Genomic DNA, 22200 nt, shown 5'->3' with positions numbered 1-22200 from the left:
CCTTCAAACTCATGCCATACACTGCAACAGTCGGGTTCTGGAAGTAAAAATCCCATTCATTTTCTCCATAGGGGAATTGATTTTAAACAATAAAATATAAGCCTTTAAAGACAGACCTACTACGAGCTACGAGGTTGTTAATCAATGGTATATGCTTTTGTTGAAGATATCGACCATCATTATATAAAAGACATTACCCATGATTCTGAAGAGAAATCTCCACCAATCAGAGAACTGCTACAAGCAAATTGCTCCAAAAGAACACTAGTACTCGCCCACTTCCACAAAGCACTGTGAATGACCTGGAGTCAGTTTCCCTATGCTCTCAAACTACTTCAAATATATGTATTTATGTATCTTTGCCTTTTTGTTAAATTTTCAAATACTTTTTTGCTTCAAATCAAAGTTAATAATTTTGTGATTTACCTCAAAGCTGGTTGATTTGGTTAAAGGGATACTTCAGGATTTAGCATTAAGCTTTGTATTAGTAGAAAACCTGTAGTATTTTCGAATTACTTTCCTCCCTCATATCCCCCTGAGATGAGAGATTTATGTATTTTTTGTCTGGAAAAAATCCTCAGATGACGCAAAAATCGTCATTTTGCGGCATCGGAGGATTTTCTGGCCAGAGGCTAAAGACTACAGCCAGTAGGAGGGGTTGTCCCGCATGTTTTCAACCCGCCCGTAGAGGGGGGGGGGGGGGGGGGGGGGGTGGTATTTCACTCACAGAATGTACACAGTGTCAGCCATCTTTCTTTGGAAGCTAAGCTAGCAGGCTCTTGTTCTGTGGAGAAAGCTGAGTAGTAGGAGAAAGCTGAGTAACGTAACGTTAGTAGGAGAAAGCTGAGTAGTAGGGGTTACCATCCTCTTTTTCCCGGACATGTCCGGCCGTCGAGATCGTCCAAAATGTCCTGGATTCGACTTTTGCTTTCTGCGGTCGCCATTCATTGTTTACATGCACACCTTTTGTTTCAGTCTAACTGAATTCATTCCGATTGGTGAATCTGAATGTAGTGTTTACATGAACGCTAAACAAGTGATCGGTTGATGTGCGTTAAAACATTGCTAAGAAAATTCCCGCTCCTCCGTGAGAGATACGAGACCAGTCCGTCTCAGTAATGACGCCACCGGCCTCACGCCGTTCTCCCGCGCCCCTCAGCCTCGTCCTGCTCGCCACAGTAAAAATGATGAATGGCGACTGTAGAACGCAAAAGCCGAATCCCGGACATTTTGGGCGATCTTGAAATCGTCACGGAGACTCACTAGTAGCCTAGCCTTGTTGTTTTAAACTGCGCTCTGTTGCCGGTAGGCGTGGCTTGGGAGTGGCCTCCTAGGGCAGCGAAGCAAGTGCATTCTGGGAGTTGTTGCTTTCATCCACATAAGCCAAAAATAAATGTTCTGGCTTTTCTCAGTCTAGAGTTATTACAGTCTCAGTTATTTCTTCTACATAAATGACCCATTTTAAATACACATTCATCTTTCCAGAGGTGAAGTATCCCTTTAATGGCTTATAAAAAAAATCCCTATGGGAAAAGATAAATACTTCCAGAACCAAGGCCGCTGAAAAAGTGGAAAGGCACTATTGCACTCTATTGATCGAAAGTGCAACAACTTAACCCTTGTGCTGTGTTGAAGGTCTTTTACGTAATTTGGCGTTCCCGGTCAAAAATGACCAGCCTTTTGAATTCCTTGTAAATCTTTCATTATGCAATATTATCACCGAATTAATTAAATCTTTTTGTCAACTTGTTTTCTTTCAATTAGCACAGGCTGTGCACTTCTTTTTGGAACTGTTTGATCAAAGGGCTCATTGATCTGAGCTGATGCACCTCAGTGTTTTTAGTGAAAAAGTTCACTCGTGCTTATTTACCTAAAAAAATAGTGCATAAGTTAAGATTAACGGCCCTGATACACTCATGGCGAGGTTCTTTTTCGTTCTTCGCTTAGGGGTAAAATAAAGTTTGAAATGCGTGAGCAGCGGGCATCCGACGACGTCCACACTGCTGAGAGCAGCGTTTAGATGAATAAGTTCATATGTGTTGCGTGCTTTCCTCTCAATAACAAAATAAACATGCAACAAAAATGAGAAATCAGCAAGCATTTTTTTTAATAAAGCATAAGAAAAGCATCCGATCATGGGAACATGGATGTGTTTGCACGAGCTCTGCAATTCGGTACTCTAGTAAAGTTATGTCACGTGTATTTATATGGCACTTTATACAATAGATTGCCTTAAAGCATCTCTCCTGTGTGTTAATGTTTTCACTTGCGGACGTCTGACCTCGACGGACTGAATGGGAGAAATGAATCGGAAAAGATTTTGATTTGATTTTGTTCGAAATGAAGTCACATCTGTTCGTTTTTCGATTTCGCTTGAAGTATATCGGAGCCTTAATGAGGCCTATGATCAAAAGTTCCCAAAATGAAATACGAAACCTGTCCTAAATGAAAGAAAACAAGTTGATAAAAAGATTAAATCCAATATTTGGCACAACATCGCATAATGAGAGATTTATAAGCCGGTCTTTTTTGACCGGGAACACCACCCCTGTAACAAGGTGAAAAAAGAGATATTTAGAGATATTTCTCTCTGTTTCCAAAAGGAGGTAGAAAGCGAAGAAGAAGATGAGGAGGAGGAAGAGGAGGAAGAGGAAGAAGACCAAACCGGAGGAGGGTTCAACGTCATCCCTCCGTTCTCGGACAAGGCGACAGTCACTAACCTGGGCTCTGAGGCCGGGAGAGTCCACAGCTTGGCCACCACCTTCTCCGTCCCTCACTTCCTGATCACGGTTCAGCTGCTGATTTCCCTTTTCTGGGGGTAAAACCCTCACTCACTCACTCACACACACACACACACACACACACTCACTCTCTCTTACACAACACACGCCAACACACTTATTCATGAAGTACTCGCTTCCATCCAGACTCTACAACCTATCATCGAGGGATGACAAGAACGACAGATCGGAGGGCAAAACGAGCGGACAACTGTTCTATCCCTCTTTCCTTCTTTCCTTCATTCTTTTTCTCCTTCTCGGGAAGAGGGTCTGCTATAGATATAGCTGCTTGTTCATTAGGGAATCGCTTTCTGAACGGGATTCCCCGCCTGAATCATTTGAATCACACAGAAGATTCACAACTCCTCGGACTGACATTAGCCGACGGTAACCTGAATGATTTGGTCGTACCATGTATCAATGTATAATGTCAGTGTGCTTCAGAAAAGTGAGTTAAACCAGGAAAACATTGCCGTCAGTCAGCATTTCCTGCGTTTGGAAAACCCGCCGTGTTTGTTGTCGCTGATCATGTCGTTGTATGAAATGAGACAAAATGTATGTGTGTTTGTAAGTACGTGATTCGCTTGACATCACTGCTCGCCGACGTGAGAGAAAAAAACGTGTCGAGCACGATTCCCGAATCTTCCGTTTCTCTATCTCTCCTCCATGTCTGGAGAGTCAGGCCGCACACCTAATCACACACACACGCCTCTGCCCTGCTGAGGAGCCGATCGCAGATGCAAGCGCTTTTCATTTATTGCTCTATCTGCGATGTGCTTTCATTTTTTGACTCAGCACAGACTGTGCACTCTAACCAGGGGCATAAATATAAAACACGTCCACGAACAGAAAAAAACATGAGTAATAAAGCCGAAAATAAAGAAATAAACACGCTAAATAAATAAATATGTGGCCGCACAGCAGGTGTCGGAGTCCGGTCTGGGTTTAGAACCCGAGGGGAAGAAACAGGAAGTCATTTTCCAACCGCCTGTCGCCTGGTACCTCTCCCTGTGCCTGTTGTTTTACTTTCACAGAGATAATGGCTTACAACACAAACTGTTTATCTTGTTGTGTGTTCACGGGGACGAATTACTCGTGATGGGAACCAAATAGAAAAAAGAGATCAAGGGAAAGAACAGACGGAGACGGGGAGAGACTCAAACCCTCCAGCCAAGAAAAAAAACTAAAAAAACCATACAGTCTAGAATCACATGCTTTTTCTGTTTCTTATAAATCTTTTGCTGACACCAGTGCTTTTTTCTCAATCTCGTTTCTTTTGCTCTCTCTTCATTCGCTCTCGTGCGTGTCCATGGAAGCGAGAGAGACTAAGCATGGCCACACTGGTACCGAATTCAATCAAGAACTTATTCTTAAACATTGATGGAGTAGGACTATGATCAGTAGGTTATGTAGTGAAAATACAAGATTCGGTCCCTCGCAGAATCCTATTCCACTCATCTAGATAATCAAAATACACTCTTAGAAGAAAAGGTTCTATAGACCCTTAAAAGCGACTGTCAAGTGCTTCATATATGTGACCCTGGACCACAAAACCAGTCACATGGGTACATTTTTTGAAAGCTGAATAAATAAGCTTTCCATTGATGTACGATTTGTTAGGGCAATAGGACAATATTTGTCCAAGATACAACTATTTGAAAATCTGGAAACTGAGGGTGCAAAATTGAAAACATTGAGAAAAATCGCCTTTAAAGTTGTTCATTTATGTTCACGATTGTGCTGCATTCACTTACAAAAATAAATGTTTTATATTTTTATTTACATTTAAATGTATTTATTTTAAATAACCTTCATTTTAAATAACCTTTAATTAAACATGACAGTATTATGCGATCATTTAAGTAATTTCTCCTTATATAGAACCTTCTTGGCATAAGACCTCTAAGAACCCCACTGACCCTTTATTTCTAGTGAAGCCTTTCTTTTTATTTACATTACAAGGAAATACTTATTTTACATGATGTCATTCCTTTAACATTTGAACATCATTAGATTACTCAAAAGTATAATTTTTTTCATGCACTTCCGTTCAAAAGTTTGGGGTCGATTTAAAAAAAATAAAAAATTTTTGAAAGAAGTTACTTATACTCACTAAGGCTGCAATTATTTGATTAAAAAAATACAGCAAAAATAGTAATATTGTGAAATATAAATAACTTTTTTCTATGTTAATATATTTTAAAATGTAATTTATTCCTGTGATGTCGAAGCTGAATTTTCAGCATCATCACTCCAGTCTTCAGTGTCACATGATCCTTCAGAAATCATTCTAATATGCTGATTTGCTGCTCAAGAAACATTTATTATTATTATCAATGTTGAAAACAACTGTGATGCTTAATATCTTAGAGATGGTGGTACACTGTTTAATGACTTGAAAGTTTTTAAAAAAACAGCATTTATTTGAAATAATTTTTTGGGTAACATTATAAAAAAGTCTTTACTGTTAATTCCAATCATGTGCCATTCCTTTTTCTTTTTTTTTTCTTTTTATATTACTGACTCCAAACTTTTCAACGGTGTGAAAGGAAGTACTGTACGCATATTCAGACCCAGTGTCCATCTACTTCTTCCAGATGTCTTCTTTTTTTTAAAGCGTGAGGGCTACACGTTCCCCTCCCTGCTCCTCCTCCTCCTCCTCCTCTCTGAAAGAAATTAAAGCTTAGCTAAAGTGCTCATATCTCATCTGGCATTCTCATGAAGCACCTTAGATTACCCCGACATGACTTAACAATCAGATTCTGAACTGATCTATTATGCGGAGGAACACCGAGGAGTGCTCTCTGATTGAACAGACGTCGTGCTCCTCAAGGTCAGCGAGCCACACAGCGCGTCCGCTCAATCAGCAGGGTTAATTAAGAGAAGAAACCAGAGCGCTTCTGGATTGATGCGCCTGTCCAAATAGCGGGCGGCCTTTATGATGGCTGTTGTTATTTTTTAATTGTTATCGGGGGCCAGTGTCGTCCGCCCTGCCATAACAGAGGGAGGCAGAGAATGAGTGACACCGGAGGAGGAGGAGGAGAGAAAAGGCATGGGTGGCAGTGATTCACATTACAATATTTCAGAAAAAATAAAATAATCCATGCGTTAAATAAATGCACATTGCAGAAATGTTTCAGGACAAAACCTAGTGCTTCCTACTTAGACAGCATTTTAAGGTTTAGCGAAGGCTGTTCTGAAATGTAGTAAGATACAGTACCTTGTTTTGGCCAAATGTTAATGTACGCCAACCCAGAACGGATGTAATGATGAACGAAGTTGGTTTTAAATATATTTAATTCAATACTGAAAAGAACTGATAAAAATACTTCAATCTAATTAAAATCTTAATGAGTTTTTAATTAGCATTTGATTTGTTTTACTTGTTTATCAGTAAAACATTTAAAAATTCTTAAAACTAGACACATTAACTTGAGCAACACTGTATAAGATATGAAAACAAATGTAGTTTTAATAAGTATTAAAAAGTTTTAAATCATTTATGCTTAAAAATAACTTCTTGTACAGTAAGACAAATACACCGGTATTCTCTGAAAACAAGTCCTATCTAATGCTGTGTTGTTTATCAAGTAATCTTGTTTCGAGGATTTTTAGAAGTCTTAACTGGAACACATGGATGAAAAAAAGCTATTTTACCCAATTATTGTGCATACGCTGTAAAAAATGACTCCTTAATGAGTTTTTAATTAGTCATTTTTAGACTTGTTTATCAGTAAAACATATTTAAAATAAATGTACTTGAGCAACACTGCATAAGATAGTAAAACTTTGGCAATTGTATACGAGTATATTTAATCTCTACATTAACTCGTGCATTTACTCGTTTACAGTTTGAAAAAAACCCTCATATTCTCAGTAAACAAGACCTAATATTTTATGCTGTGTTGCTTAATCTTCTTTCAAGGATTTTTTGATATTTTAACTGGAAAACAAGTGCAGTGCACTGTTTTTAATGTGTATTGGCATATCATGTCATTAGCTTAGCAACATGCTAACATCAAACTGAAATCAATAAGTTGAGTTGCAGGTACGTTTGGTGCTGGTTAACATATGCAACTTAACTGATAAAGCTAGATAACCGGCATGGTTTTGCTGGTGAGAATGTCTGAACTGTCACCCATGTCTGAAACCAGCATTCAAAAAATGCCAAGTTCTGGAACAGAGCTAGAGAGATGCAGCCCACACTAAATTAACCATAACAATTTTCGCTGTTTGCTTGCGTGTGCCGCATTACAACCACGACTTGGCCCGTATACAGATTTGCTTAATATGAGTCTAACATTTCCTCCGCTCCCATCTGCGTCTGTGTACACAAGAGAAACCTGCCACAGCGAATCCTATGCGCCGAGTGCTAGATTGCAGGGAGCAAGGGACAGGAAAAGAGATAAACACACAATAAGGGATAAAGGGATGGAGAAAGTGGAGGAGAGAGAGAGAGAGAGAGAGAGAGAGTATGGGTTAGAGAAAAAAGCACCCCAGCGAGAGAGCTGCGAGCGTGATGGAGAGAAAGAGAGGAGCGTGAAGATTGCATGAGAGAGAGAGAGAGAGAGAGAGAGAGAGAGAATAGTTTACCCTGTAGGCTCATAGCTTTATTATTATAGTATGCGGACACTGATTTATTTGGCGGCTGCAGGCACCCGTACTGAAACCTATTTCAGTTGTACTGATGTTGATTCGCTCTCTCTCCTCTGGCTCTGCATTGTGAGCCCACTGGACTGCGTGCCACTGTTTGTCACCCCACAATGCACCATCAATTGCATGAAAATAATCACCACTGCTAATGTTTTTCTAATGAAGATGCCCAAAATAGTGTCTGTATTTAATCTGCTTTTATGGAGTGCACTTTTTTTCTTTTTTTTCATATAGCGCTGTATTTTCTTTTAATAATGACTTGACGTATTGTCTTTGTCTTGTTTTGCAGTTAATTTTAATGAAACTATCAACACTGAGCACTCTAGTCTACTTAAGCATTTGCAGGCCTGCAGATTTCTGGAGAACTGCAACGGTAGTCATATCTAGACATTTCCCTTTGTGTGTTAAAACGCAAATGTGTCATTTCCACACCGCTAGGGTCAATTGGAAAAATTATTATTGCTTTCAAACAGGTTGCCCCAACACTGCTATTGGTCGCCCCAAACTTACACCATTGGTTGAGAGTATTCAAACAGAGAAATTATTCGAATTAATTTTTCATGTGCCAACCAACAATTTGCTTACTTTTAGTCGTCTCTGCATATTCAGCTGGAATAGGAAAGTATTATAACATTGGAATATAATTAAATCAGGTTCATTTGTGCATTAGTGTCATTCGCTCAACTCCAAATTTAAAGGTGCAGTCACAGTTTAATCCGGCTAATGAACTATATGACTTCGATTGATTATTATTTATTATCTGATTAGTATTTATTGAACATTGGTCACTTTAATCACAAAGCAGTTGTCAGTATTTTATAAAAAACACTCTTGATTGTGTCGCTTTAATTTATTGCACTGCAAATCATGCCGTTTGTATTGAGATACAAGGTCAATCTGTAACGTTTTGGGGCGAAACCTCTTTTCCCCAGACAAATTTACAGGTCCGAGTTCACCAAATATGAGCATCGACAGATGAATCAACAAACTTGTGTTTCCACTTTTTCTCTGAATTGAGCTGGACTGCACCTGTACATATTTTACCATGTTTAACTCTAATCCAGTGTAGAATTCCGTCTTGGCCTGATTATTTGCCTCAGTGTTGGCGCTGAATGATGATTGTGTCCATTATAGCCCTGAGTGATGTAGCCAATCAGAGCTCCCTCATTGCTGCACATGCTCAGTCATGCAAAACATTTCATAAACATTAAGGAACTGAAGTGGGAAAATACTTAAATAGCACACAAGATTAAATTTTAAATAGTCATTATACTTGAAATACTTGCCATTCGGTGACTGGTTGAGTGGACATGTGGAGTGTGCTGTGGTTCGAGCATGTCTCTCTGTGCCATGTTGGACTTGCCTTTAATAAACTCTTCCTCAGCCACTGCCCTCTGGGTCACTTTTCGGACCTGTTTGACTGTGCCGGTTCTTTCCCTCTGCTCATCTTCTGTTTATGTGTATCCTATCAGGTGTAAAAATGAGAATTCACTGTTTCTGTGATCCATGATAATGTACCATCTGAAATAAAAGAAAGAAAACAAATCAGCTGTGCTTGTCTGGATGTCGTCATCTGTGCCTGTGATAATAGCATGTGTCAGCGTGAATGAGCAACAATGAGATTAAATGGTGCTCAAACTGAGACTTATGCTTAAGTCTCCTGCTTCTCAGGTATTTTTCTTTAGCTTCTCTCAATCTCACGTCTCCTCGTGAACTGCAATCAAAAGGGATTCAATTTGAGCTTGAATATTTGACAATGAGCTATGTTGTCTATATTCAATTTATAGTTCTGTACTCTGTTGGTTTAACTTAAAGTAAGTAACCTTGTTGCCTTAAAAATTTGAGTTCAATGAATTTAAACATTTCAGGTAATACAATGAAGGAGATTTGGTTTAATTAACAGAAACTCAAAATATTCGTTATTTGAACCACATGAATTATACAAGTTATAAAAAAAATTAAAAAAATTGTGATAACAAATCATGAATCATATTAAGTTTGGGGTTGGAAAGATTTTTTAATGGTTTTGAAAGAAGTCTCTTTTTCCAAAGCTTTATTACATTACTCCAGTCTTCAGTGTCTCATGAATCTTCAGAAATCATTCTAAAATTCTAATTTGCTGCTCAATAAACATAAAACATATAAATGTTGAAAAAAGCTGTGCTGCTTAATTTTTTTTTTGAAGCAGTGACTTTTTTTCAAAATTCTTTGATTAATAGAAAGTTCATTAAAACAGCATTTTCTATTTATTTAAGAAAAATCATACTCACTCCAAACTTTTAAACAGTAGTGTATGTCAACAATCGAGTTGCAAAAGCAATCAGACATACACCTTTTACGATATTATGTTAAAGGATCGACATGAGTCATATCTAGAGACCATAACATCAATCATTTTGGGGTGGAGTCTTTTGACATACTGTAGCATTGAGGTATTGCAAGAAAACATCACTCACATTATGCCTCCTTAAGAATTTTAGGAGAAACATAATAAGAATAAGTCGTCAAAATTATGAAAACGTTTTTCCAAAAGCCAAATTACTGACTTTCTTCTGCGGAACACAAAAGGAGATGTCTTAAAATTATGTCCATACAAAGAACAACATTGGACCCCACTGACTTTTCAATGTATAAACAAAAACAGTTCTTCATAATCAGAGCCGGATTAACGCAAAGGCAAACTAGGCACGTGCCTAGGGCCCGATTGGCGGGATGGGGCCCAGACAGAGGGACAAAAAAAAAAAAAAAAAAAAAAAATGTACAAATGTCCTATCTACAATTTATTTCAATATTTATTAATTAACTAAAAATAGTGACGATGTTTATCTTAACCATAGACTGTTACATTACTGCAGTTAAACCAATTAATGTGTCCGTTACAAAGCGGGTGCCGGCTTCTGAAAGTATGTGTAACGAACATCCATCAGGTGCTGCGAGGCAAAAGCCTAATAAGCACACAAAGAAGCACAGCTCATAATGCAGGTGTGTGAGTTGTCGTCATCTATTTTGGAGTGATTGCAATGTATTCTAAATATAAACTTGTACTGTAGATCAGCGTCATTTCTGGAAAAATCATTCACCGCTTTATTACGAGTTTAAAAGAGCGCGAGCGTCATTAACGTGCCCAGACGCGACGCTTTGAATTTGCGCGTACAATGAATAACATCGCGTCGGGAGCTGACTAGTAAAAAAGCTACAAAATTAAAAGACAAGACGTCTGTATTCCAAGTTAAAAAGCCAACACACTCACTACAACATTTTTAAATGTTTCAAATAAAGGATCTCATATCTATGGGTCTATCTTCTAAATTCTGCTGATGATTAGATTATACCCTGACATTACGCCAATAATATCAGTTTATATATTTTTTTCTGCTCAGTAGCGATCGTGTCTTTCTCTTCCACTTGATTTGTGTATAGCATATTTAAGGTAGCAATGCAATATAAAAGCACTTATGCTCATCTACTGAAGTGGGATTCTGGAACTGTGAATAAATCGAATAAAACAGCAAAATAACAACAACAACAACAATAACATCTTCATTAAACAAAAAAGAGATTACCTTAGATAAAGTTTGATTAATATGTACATACAGTACCGGTAAAAGTCTGGACCCATTACTATTTTTAATGTTTTTGAAAGAAGTTTATTATTATGCTCTACAAGCCTGCATTTATTTGATCAAAAATACAGAAAAAAACAGGAATATTCAGCAAGGATGTGTTAAATATATAAAAAGTGATAGTGAAGACTTTTTTTAAAACAACTTTTTAATAATAAAAAATCCTGAAAAAAAGTATCACAGGTTATAAAATAAATATTAAAGGAGAAGTTCACTTTTAAAATGAAAATTCTGTCATCATATACTCACCCTCATGTTGTTTCAAACCTGTATGAATTTCTTTCTTCTGCTGAACACAAAGGAAGATATTTAGAAGAATGTCAGTAACCAGACAGTTTTTGGGTCCCATTGACTTCCATAGTATATTTTTTTCCTACTATGGAAGTCAATGGGACCCAAAAACTGTCTGGTTACTGACATTCTTCTAAATATCTTCCTTTGTGTTCAGCAGAAGAAAGAAATTCATACAGGTTTGAAACAACATGAGGGTGAGTATATGATGACAGAATTTTCATTTTAAAAGTGAATTTTAAAAGTGGTGCTTCTCCTTTAAGCACCATTTCTAACATTTGATAATAAATCAGAATATTATAAAGTTTTCTGAAGGATCACGTGACACTAAATTCAGCTTTGCATCACAGAAATATAAAGTATAGTAAAATAGAAAACCATTATTTTAAATTTTAATAATATTTCACTATATTATTTTTCTGTATTTTTGATCAAATAAATCCAGGCTTGATGAGCATAAGAGACTTCTTTCAAAAACATTAAAAATAGTAATGTGTCCAAACTTATGTACAGTGTAAGTAAAAATATACTGCTTTTAAAATTAAATGTTGTATAAATAAAAAGGTTAGGAATCATATTTGCTTCAAGTGTTTTTTTATTGGGGGTGGGGGGCCTCCAACATGAATTTTGCCTAGGGCCTCCTAATGTCTAGAACCGGCCCTGTTCATAATATCTTCTGTTGTGTCCCGCAGAAGACAGGTTTGGAACAACATGAAGGAGAGTGGATAATGACAGTAGATTATGATTTGCATTTTTGGGTGAACTGTCCCTTTTAATTGTCATCTGGGTGTGTATTTAACGTTTCATGTTTTGCGTATATCATCTCTGATACATAAGCACACGCTCTCTGTAGAGAAGTGAATGCGGTACGATTGTTTGTGGAGTCGGTGACCTCCCCTGGGCCGTGTCATTGTTCTAATTGCATCTGGGTTAATCAGAGCATCCTCATCTCTGATAAAGGCAGCCGAGGTGCTGGTGGAGTCTCTCCGGCATATGGAAGGCGGTGAGAAAGCGTTTATTTATTAATCAGATTTCTCTGTGTCCCACTGAGTTTAATCACACAGTCTGCGATCTCTGGCTTTCCCATCCCAGAATGCATCTCTTCTGCCAAAAACATACATGAACAAAGTCTTGCCATAGCCACTGCCTCGCGATGAGCACTTCGGATCATGATTCTAAAAAGAGACGTCAACTCTTACACACTGGGGAATTTCCGGGCTTTGTGTTCGTGAGGATTTGTCTCTGCCTGACGGCTCGAGAAATCCAGCACCCCTCCTCTGCTTCTCTCTCTTTCGCTCTATAATTGTGTGGCGTCTCTTTCACTGGCCAGAAGGCAGACTTGATGGTTTTATCATTTAATAAGGCAATCGACTAAATCAGTCAGACCAGCTCTCTCTGTGTCTCTCTTTAAAGGGATAGTTCATCCACAAATAAAAAACACTGTCATTAACTACTCACCCTCTGACTTTTTTTTTTTTCATTTGTGGAACATATACAGTGCAAATAATTGCAATATATTGTCAATGATAAATGTAACACAAAAGCAGTCCATGCACTATATTTCAGGTCTTCTGAAGTCATCAGTTTTATATATATATATATATATAGGCCTATATATAATATATATATAAAAAAATAAAAATAATTTATATATATATATATATATATTATATATATATTTAAAATATTTTAGCTATATATTTATATTATATAGCTTTAATTTTTATATTTTCAATTTTAATTTTAATTATGTAATATTGTTATTTTTGTAAAAAAAAAAAAAATTACTATTTGGGCTTTATTAATTTTTTTCACTTTCACTTTTAGTTTTTGTTTAGTTATTAACTAGTTTTAGTTAATATCTAAAATTAGTTATTTTAGTGCTTCAACTTTTTTAGTTAATTGCCAAGGAGACGTTTTGAATTTTCTTTCAGTTGAAGTTTTTCATCTAATATTTATATTTTATTTTATTTCAGCGTTATTTCTATTGACAAGAAGAAAAAAAGTTTTTAATAGTTTGAATTAACAATAATAACCCTGGAAGTCAGACGATAGCTTTGTGTGAAGAACAGTCATTATCCACTGAAAGTCATTAGAGTTTTGTGAATGAATCATTCTTTTAAGTCAGATTTTAATGAATTGACTAAGAAAAAAAAACACACAGATCCAGTTATTATTTGCCATAAATAGCTCACTGGAGGTGAGATTATCAGAGAATAATGACTTCAATTTTAGTTTGTTCCTCACACAAGGTTATCATATGGTTTCCAGACTGTGCACAAGTCATATGGACCCATTTGTAAAGACAGCCCTCTATTCGTTGTGACTCCAAAAAAGAGACCAGTACTGTATATTATAAAAATAAAGGAAGTCATACGGGTTTGAAACAACATGAGGGTGAGTAAATGATAGTCTTCATCTTTGGCTGAACTATTCCTGTAAACATTAGAAGGATTCAGTACTGAGATTCCCGCTGTAACCAGCCAGGTTCCCTGGGGAAGCTTTATTCTACTCCGCTCTATCTACAGTCAATTAGAAATGGAGAATTGGAGGAGGGAGGTAGAGAAGGAGAACACAAGGAGACAATGTAAAGCTTTTAATCTGTTAATGGAGGGATGGTCTGATTCATTTAATAGCTTAAGCACAGACATTGTTTGGGTTTGTATTAAACATTTATGTGGCTAATGCTGCGGAAGACAATAGTGCAAACTTGACATTAGTGTATCAATTTTGACTTCAGACTGCAGGCTGATTCACTTTTAGACCCACGATAAGGGGCCCTGGAGGGCCAAGGGTACCTGTAATGCTAGCCTGCATACATTAAACCAGTAATATAATGAATTATCTTTGTCCTGAACAAATATTGACTAATCGCTGCTCACCTTGACTAAAACGGCCCAGTTACTGCTCACATTAGGGTCGGGCCAAATTCAGGATTAAAGAATTGGTTCCCTTTAAGTTTATGAGTTGGATTTTGAATTGAATTGACCACACACACCACAGGAAGTTAAACTGGAATGACACAAAGAGGAACTTACTGAACTGCAAATCAAATACATTTAACAAGGTAATGTATTCTGGGAAATGAAGTGTTCTTCCATCCTGGTCCACGAAAGTTAAATTATTAAATATGAGGAAACATATACTGTTCAATAGTTTGAGGTCAATAAGGTCAATTTTTTTTTTTATGTTCTATGCTCACCGAAACTGCATTATTTAATCAAAACAGACAGTAAAAATGTTATATTGTGAATAGATTTAATGCATTCTTGCTGAATAAAGTAGGATTTTCAAAATTAAAAATGAAAGGATTTTTTTTTACTTTTTTCGCCCAAAAAAAAGAAAAAAAAAGAAGTCGTTTATCATTCAAATTTGGCTGGGGGGCTAATAACACATTTTTCTGTTGTGTGACAAACTCAGAACACATACTTAATTTTGACTTTACAGGAACTTTAAAGTCAAATTCACATTGCATGTCGTGTGCAACATCTTATGTACCTCAATTCAAATTCAATTCAATTTGAATGACGAAATTAATTCTCAATTAAATTCTGAATGAAACACGACTCTGACTTGCATTCACAATAAGGTGGGCAATCGCTACACACGTTCTCGATAAACCGACCAATCGCTGCTCACAGTGCACTCACCAATCACAGCACACATTCCTTAGTCAAGCATGTGACTTCATGTGCAAATAAATCAGGTTTTTCAATTAGAATCGACACCCGCTCTTGTCTGAGACAAAGTTTTCTGTTACTCTGGAAAAAGTCAATTTCCCCACAAGTCCACTCGATAACCCACAAAATGCCATCTCATTATTTTCTTGAATATGTGATTTTTATTCTATTTTTCCCCAGAGGACGTCATCTTCATTCTTTTCACACACGGATATTTTTAGAAAATGCTGAAACCGGAACAGTGGGGCCGATACAGAAATGACTTGCTGACAAATTGGCTCAGGCTTATATAAGAAATTGACTCTGATTAGTTCCACGTCTATCAGAATTCTTGAGGGTCAAAAGGTCAAGTAGACTCTCATGAAACTTGTGCAGGAGTCATCCATTTACCTGCCTGTCTCAGTGTCTCAGATCTTATTGCTTGTAGTGGAAATTTTTCATTGCATTTTTTCACTGCCCCATGAAATTAGCGTTCACATATCACATTTTTTTTTGCGAGGTATCACATTACCCAAAGCCCTGCGAAATGTATCTATTATTATGAGCAAGGCTTTACCTTCGGCATCACGGCTTTGGACTTGAGTGGTGGCCATCTCCTGGGCAGAGGATTATGGGCTGGGAGGATGCTTGGGATTGTTGAGTCATGCTTTTTGAGAGCAGGGATAGAGGCGGCCTGCGTCTCCATGGCTCATAGATTTGAGTACACTGATAGGTTGTCACAGGAAACACAGAACACTGCAGAAAGAGAGAGAGAGAGCGAGATAGAGCTGTGTTATCAATACTGTCTACTGAAGCGTGTCATAATGTGCTCTTTTATGGTACTTTCTGTATTAAAACCCTTAATTGAGTCACACACAATGAGAGTGATCCAGAATTTTCCTCCTGACAAGGGTCAAAGTGAGCCATTTCACAGAACACAATGAGAACAAAGAAATACTGTGTCATAGACCGATCGACCTGTAGTCACAGACTGAATCCATTTGTCTTTTGTCATTTCAGTTCTGTATAACCTGGTTCATTCGGTGCTGCTAGGTTTCTGTAGCTCTGTGTGGATTGGAAACTGCTGCCGATTTTTATCGCTGGAGAGTCTGCGTTATATTCATATTCCACTACAGTATCTGTAAAGGAATTAGTAGTATATTCTGATTACATTTACATTACAAGGCAAAATTTTTTTTTTTAAATATATATATATATATAGACCACACACCACTATATAAAAATAATAATAATTATTATTATTATTTATATATATATATATATATATATATATATATATATATACATACATACATACATACATATATACATATATATATATATATATATATATATATATATATATATATATATACATATATATACATACATGCATACAATCTACTGACCCAATCCTTTTGAATGGTAGTGTATAAAGTAATCACGAAATAAAACCATTAACCTTCAAAATGAAAGGATTTTTTAACTTTTTTGGCAAAAAAAAATTAAAAGTCATTAGAAATTATTAGTCATTTTAATTTTACTTCCTTAAAGTCAAATTCACATTGCAGTGTACAAAATCTTATGTGCAACATCTTATGTGCTACCTATGTATATATATAAAAAAAACGGATAGTTCCGGTCCTTGGTTCTGATTGGTTGAGCCGCATTCAAAGCCGTTGTAAATTATTCAAACATACACCCGTGACCAGATTACATTAGTATTACTGCGCAACTGCCATTTCTGATTCTTTGTTGCTGCATGTGTTGCTTGGCAACCTCTTTGGAACTACATTGCTTGGCGGAGGAATAAATGTGTTATAACGTTATTTTGTTTGTTGCCAGTGTTTATTTTATGTTATGTTATTTTATTTTACTTCAACTTTTCTGGGAAGGCTGTCCACAAGGTTTAGGAGTGTGTTTATGGGAATTTTTGACCATTCTTCTATAAGCGCATTTGTGAGGTCAGGCACTGATGTTGGACGTGAAGGCCTGGCTCGCAGTCTCCGCTCTAATTCATCCCAAAGGTGTTCTATCGGGTTGAGGTCAGGACTCTGTGCAGGCCAGTCAAGTTCATCCACACCAAACTCGCTCATCCATGTCTGTATGGACCTTTCTTCGTGCACTGGTGCGCAGTCATGTTGGAACAGGAACATCCCCAAACTATTCCTACAAAATTGGGAGCATGAAATTGCCCAAAAATGTCTTGGTATTAGAGTTCCTTTCACTGGAACTAAGGGGACACGCCCAACCCCTGAAAAACAACCCCACACCATAATCCCCCCTCCACCAAACTTTACACTTGGCACAATGCAGTCAGGCAAGTACCGTTCTCCTGGCAACCGCCAAACTCAGACTCGTCCATCGGATTGCCAGACAGAGAAGTGTGATTCGCCACTCCAGAGAACACGTCTCCACTGCTCTAGAGTCCAGTGGCGGCGTGCTTTACACCACTGCATCCGACGCTTTGCATTGCACTTGGTGATGTAAGGCTTGGATGCAGCTGCTCGGCCATGGAAACCCATTCCATGAAGCTCTCTACGCACTGTTCTTGAGCTAGTCTGAAGGCCACACGAAGTTTGGAGGTCTGTAGCTATTGACTCTGCAGATAGTTGGTGACTTCTGCGCACTGTGCGCCTCAGCATGCGCTCTGTGGTTTTACGTGGCCTACCACTTTGTGGCAGAGTTGCTGTTGTTCCCAGTTGCCTCCACTTTGTTATAATACCACTAACAGTTGACGTGGAATATTTTTTAGTGAGGAAATTTCACGAGTGGACTTATTGCACAGGTGGCAACCTATCACTCTACCACGCTTGAATTCACTGAGCACCTGAGAGCGACTCATTCTTTCACAAATGTTTGTAGAAGCAATCTGCATGCCTAGGTGCTTGATTTTATCCAACTGTGGCCATGGAAGTGATTGGAACACCTGAATTCAATGATTTGGAGGGGTCTCCCATTACTTTTGGCAATATAGTGTATATACACTATAGTGCCCTCCATAAGTATTGAGAAAGCAAAGACAAAAGCCTTACCCCATTCAAACATATAATTGCATGACAATATCATAGCTGAGATGATCGCCGAGTGGAGTGACTTTAGAGAGACTGAGGTTCAGCCCAGCGCAGCCTGTGAGAGGTTTGTTCTGTGAAGATCCCCGCTGGTGTCCAGAGCGCCAGGCATCATTCCAGAACATCTTTATTTCATTACAGCAGTTGCTCAGCAGTCGGTCTGTGTCTCTCGGAGGCTCCGTCTGTTTCTGCTGCTCTTCCTACATCTGATTAAGAGATAACACAACATCAATAGTCTGGATTCGGAAGTGGTTTGACTGTTCTGCAATGGCACTGCCAAAGCAATGGAATTTCTTCATGCATAATACTGCCAATTATATAATGACAAATAAATAAATCAAAACAGCAAATCTGCACCAAGAATATTCACCAGTACTATAAACCAGTAGTTTTTAAGGCCAAACCTCTGAATAAAACAGAACAGGCAAGTACAGTAACAACATTTTCTCGGAGAGGCAAGATACATATGCAAACGTTTGCATTTGTTATTAAAGGAATAATTCACTCAAAGGGAAAATTCTGTCATTATTTACACAATATTAGAAATTCTGAATAATGAATTGGTCTTTTCTTTCCATAAACTTACAATGAATGGAGACTTCAAGCTTCAAAAAGGATGTAAAATCACCATAAAAGTATCATAGCTTATGACTTATGCACTATATTCCAAGTCTACTGACAGCTTTGTGTGATGAACAGACTGCAATTTAATTTATGACCGAATCACTGGGGTTTGAAAGTGAAACCAAATGAGTTTGATTTGTGTTTGTGAACTGAATCAACTGATTTATTAAAAAGATCCGACTTAAAAGAATAATCCAGTCACAAATGGGCCAACTCATGAATTCTTATCTCACTAAGCAGAGCTAGGGTCAAGATTTTTCAGTCTGATCATCACAAAAATTGTTCTTATGACTTCAGAACACTTCGAATATAATGCGCAAGTCATATGGATAGTCATATAATCATTTGTTTCCTATTGTGCCGTATATACGAGTGAAACGGCTTCTGGAACAAGAAACAATTTAGGGCGGGACTTGATTTTGTCTATCATGAATTAACTGGATCACTGGATGGTTGTGGTTTGCTATTGGTCAATCCCATGTGAGTGACAGGTTGCCCCGCCCTCACGCCAGTAAACACGCCATCAGAGAAGAGATGTCGCAGTGAGAGGTAGGGGAAGTTATTTTGATAAAGATTACAGGGGCACATGAATTCAATAAAAAAATTATGATGTGCATGGATAAATCATTTATAATAAATACTCCAAGAACAAAATAAGAATATTCAACGTGATTTCATGGTGACTTTAAACAATGGCCAGGATATTCTTCGTTTCTGCAAATAATGTCAGAATGATAATTTTGGGGAGAACAATTTCTTTTCCAAATGCTGTGTAGAAGAAAAAAAAAAAGTACATTAACGAAATCTCATTTGCAATTGTTCTTTCGACGGTTGGGCAACTTTGACTGCTAATGCAGATATGAGACAAGGATTTGTTCGGGGGGAATTTAAAGACATTATTTCAAACAGTGTGACAATGTCCTACAGTCTGATCTCTTTTCTCCTCAGCTTCTTGCAATCTTTCAGGGTGTGTGTGTGAGTGTGTATGTGTGTTTTCAAACGGGTAGTTTGCTCTCTAATGGGGCCTGTGTTTTTAATGAGCACTAAGCTCTTGCCGTTTGCACACTCTCATATTCTGTCCCCTTCATTACTTCTTTATCACCCCTCTCTCCCTGCCTCCATCTCCATCCCTCCATCACCTGAACAGCACTTCTCCACTTCACTTCTTTCTTTTCTGTAGTTTAATTACTCTTGTTCTCTCTCAGTGCATTAGTATGGGTGTAGGGTGGTAACTGAAGTCTTTCTATACTTCACAGCACTTGTGCTGCACTAATAACAGGCGCTGCAGTAATTTATAGTCTGTTGTCTGTTTTAAAGGCATCAGCATGTTTAATACACCTGCTCCACACAGTCACGCTCGTCTGGCCACTCTCCTCCTTCAGAGCGTCTCATCTCTCTCTCTCTCTCTCTCTCTCTCTCTCTCTCTCTCGCACTGATGCTCGCTCATCCCATCACCTCAGGCGCTAAATTCCCCCCCTCCCCCCATTTTCTCCCCTTTTTAATTTTTCCCCTCGTTGTTTCATTCTCTTTCCCTTCTCACCCTCCATCTGCGGAACCTTGTGCATATCTGAGCTTTTTATCTCGCCGTCGCTCCATCCATCACTCTGTTTGTGTGCTGCTTCCATCCATTTTTCTCACTCTTTCCTTGTCATTAATTCAAGATGACATCAGATCTATCGCTCCCACTTCCTCTCGCTCTTCTCCACTTTATTTTTTTCCGTCAGTGAGGGACACCTCTCTCTCTGAGTATGTTCCAATCTCACAAAATAGAGCCCTGTGAAGTGCACTTCTCAGGGCATTCGTATGGAGTACAGTGGAGAAGTATGAAAGGGCATTTTGTCTAGTCAGACACTCGACAGAAAAATCAAAAATGAGGCGGTTTCCGTCTGCTAAATTCCAGGAAAATTGTTGATTTATGCACATACGCTATCAACTTCATAATATAGGTTTATATGTGTATATATGTACACATACATACACACACACACACACACACACACACACACACACACACACACACACACACATACACATACACATATACATATACATATATACACATACACATACACATACACTGTATATACACAAAGTTCTGTCATGAAACTCTAGATGTAATGAACATCAATAAAATAGTCCAAGTGACTACAGTGGTTCAACCTTAATGTTATGAGGCGACGAGAATACTTTTTATGTGCAAAAAAAAAAATCTTGTCTTCCGTGTGAGTCTCTGATGCTGTTCAATGAGTTTAAAGTTGAACCACTGGAGTCACATGGACTATTTAAACGATGTCTTTACTACCTTTCTGGGCCTTGAAAGTGGTAATAACGTCGCAGTCTATGGAGGGGGTGGGGGTGGCGGGGGGTCAAAAAGCTCTCGGATTAATCAAAACGATCTTCATTTGTGTTCCGAAGATGAACGAAGGTCTTGCGGGTTTGGAACGGTATGAGGGTGAGTAATTAATGACAGAATTTTCATTTTTGAGGGAACTAACCCTTTAACATATCATTAAAAAATAAATAATAAAAAGCATGTATAGTTATTCAATTCAATTCAATTCAAATTTATTTGTATAGCGCTTTTCACAATACATATTGTCTCAAAGCAGCTTTACAGAAAGTGCAAGAAATGTACATAGAAAAATACAGTTAGTTAATCATGCATTAATTTAGGGCATAACATATCGCCGGCGTGGAGTCGTCTCCTCATGGGCGTCGAGTCGTCTCTTCACGGGTTTCGAGTCGTCTCTGCACGGGTGTTGGGGCATCTGAAGTTTCCATGAGAGGCTGGATACAGACTGGAGCTGACGAACTCTATTTACCTCGGGACTAGCGTCCCGAGATAACGACAGAAAAGCAGATGGGAAATAATTAGCGTAGCTGCTGTTCATAATATTAATGCATTCAATCTGATTCAACTGTAGTATAAAAGGTAAGTATTATGTGAATGCTTGGCTAAAGAGATGCGTCTTTAATCTAGTTTTAAACTGGGACAGCGAATCTGAGCCTCGAACAATATCAGGAAGGCCATTCCAGAGTTTAGGAGCTAAATGTGAAAACGCCCTCCCTCCTTTAGTGGTCTTAGATATCCTAGGAATGACCAGAAGCCTCGAATTTAGTGATCTTAAAGAGCGCGATGGATTGTAGGGCGATAGAAGTTCCGTTAAATACCCAGGAGCTAAACCATTTAGGGCTTTATAGGTCATTAGTAATACTTTGTAATTGATACGGAACTTAATAGGTAACCAGTGTAGAGATGATAGAATTGGTGTTATATGATCATATTCTCTTGACCTAGTAAGAACTCTAGCGGCGGCATTTTGGACTAACTGTAGCTTGTTTATTGAGGATGCAGGACAACCAGCTAATAAAGCATTACAGTAATCTAGTCTCGAGGTCATGAATGCATGAACTAACTTTTCTGCATCAGAGACAGATAGCATGTTACGTAGCTTAGCAATGTTTCTAAGGTGGAAAAAGGCTGTTCTTGTAACATATG

At 37.9% G+C, this 22200-nt stretch overlaps 1 protein-coding gene across 1 annotated transcript in view; it reads left to right on the top strand.

The window, feature by feature from the left end:
* Positions 1–7252, top strand: part of gfra3 (GDNF family receptor alpha 3) — a 28474-nt gene extending 21222 nt beyond the window's left edge. The window contains exon 8 of the mRNA XM_082177049.1: positions 2604–7252. Within this exon, the coding sequence (XP_082033175.1) occupies positions 2604–2822 (219 nt within the window). The 3' untranslated portion in view covers positions 2823–7252. The remainder of the gene's footprint in view (positions 1–2603) is intronic.
* Positions 7253–22200: the final 14948 nt, after the last annotated feature.

Source organism: Leuciscus leuciscus (assembly GCF_965113295.1).
Source record: "Leuciscus leuciscus genome assembly, chromosome: 8".
NCBI classification, from domain to species: domain Eukaryota; kingdom Metazoa; phylum Chordata; class Actinopteri; order Cypriniformes; family Leuciscidae; genus Leuciscus; species Leuciscus leuciscus.
Note: the sequence above shows the minus strand (reverse complement) of the source record. Positions and strands in the feature narration are given on the sequence as shown.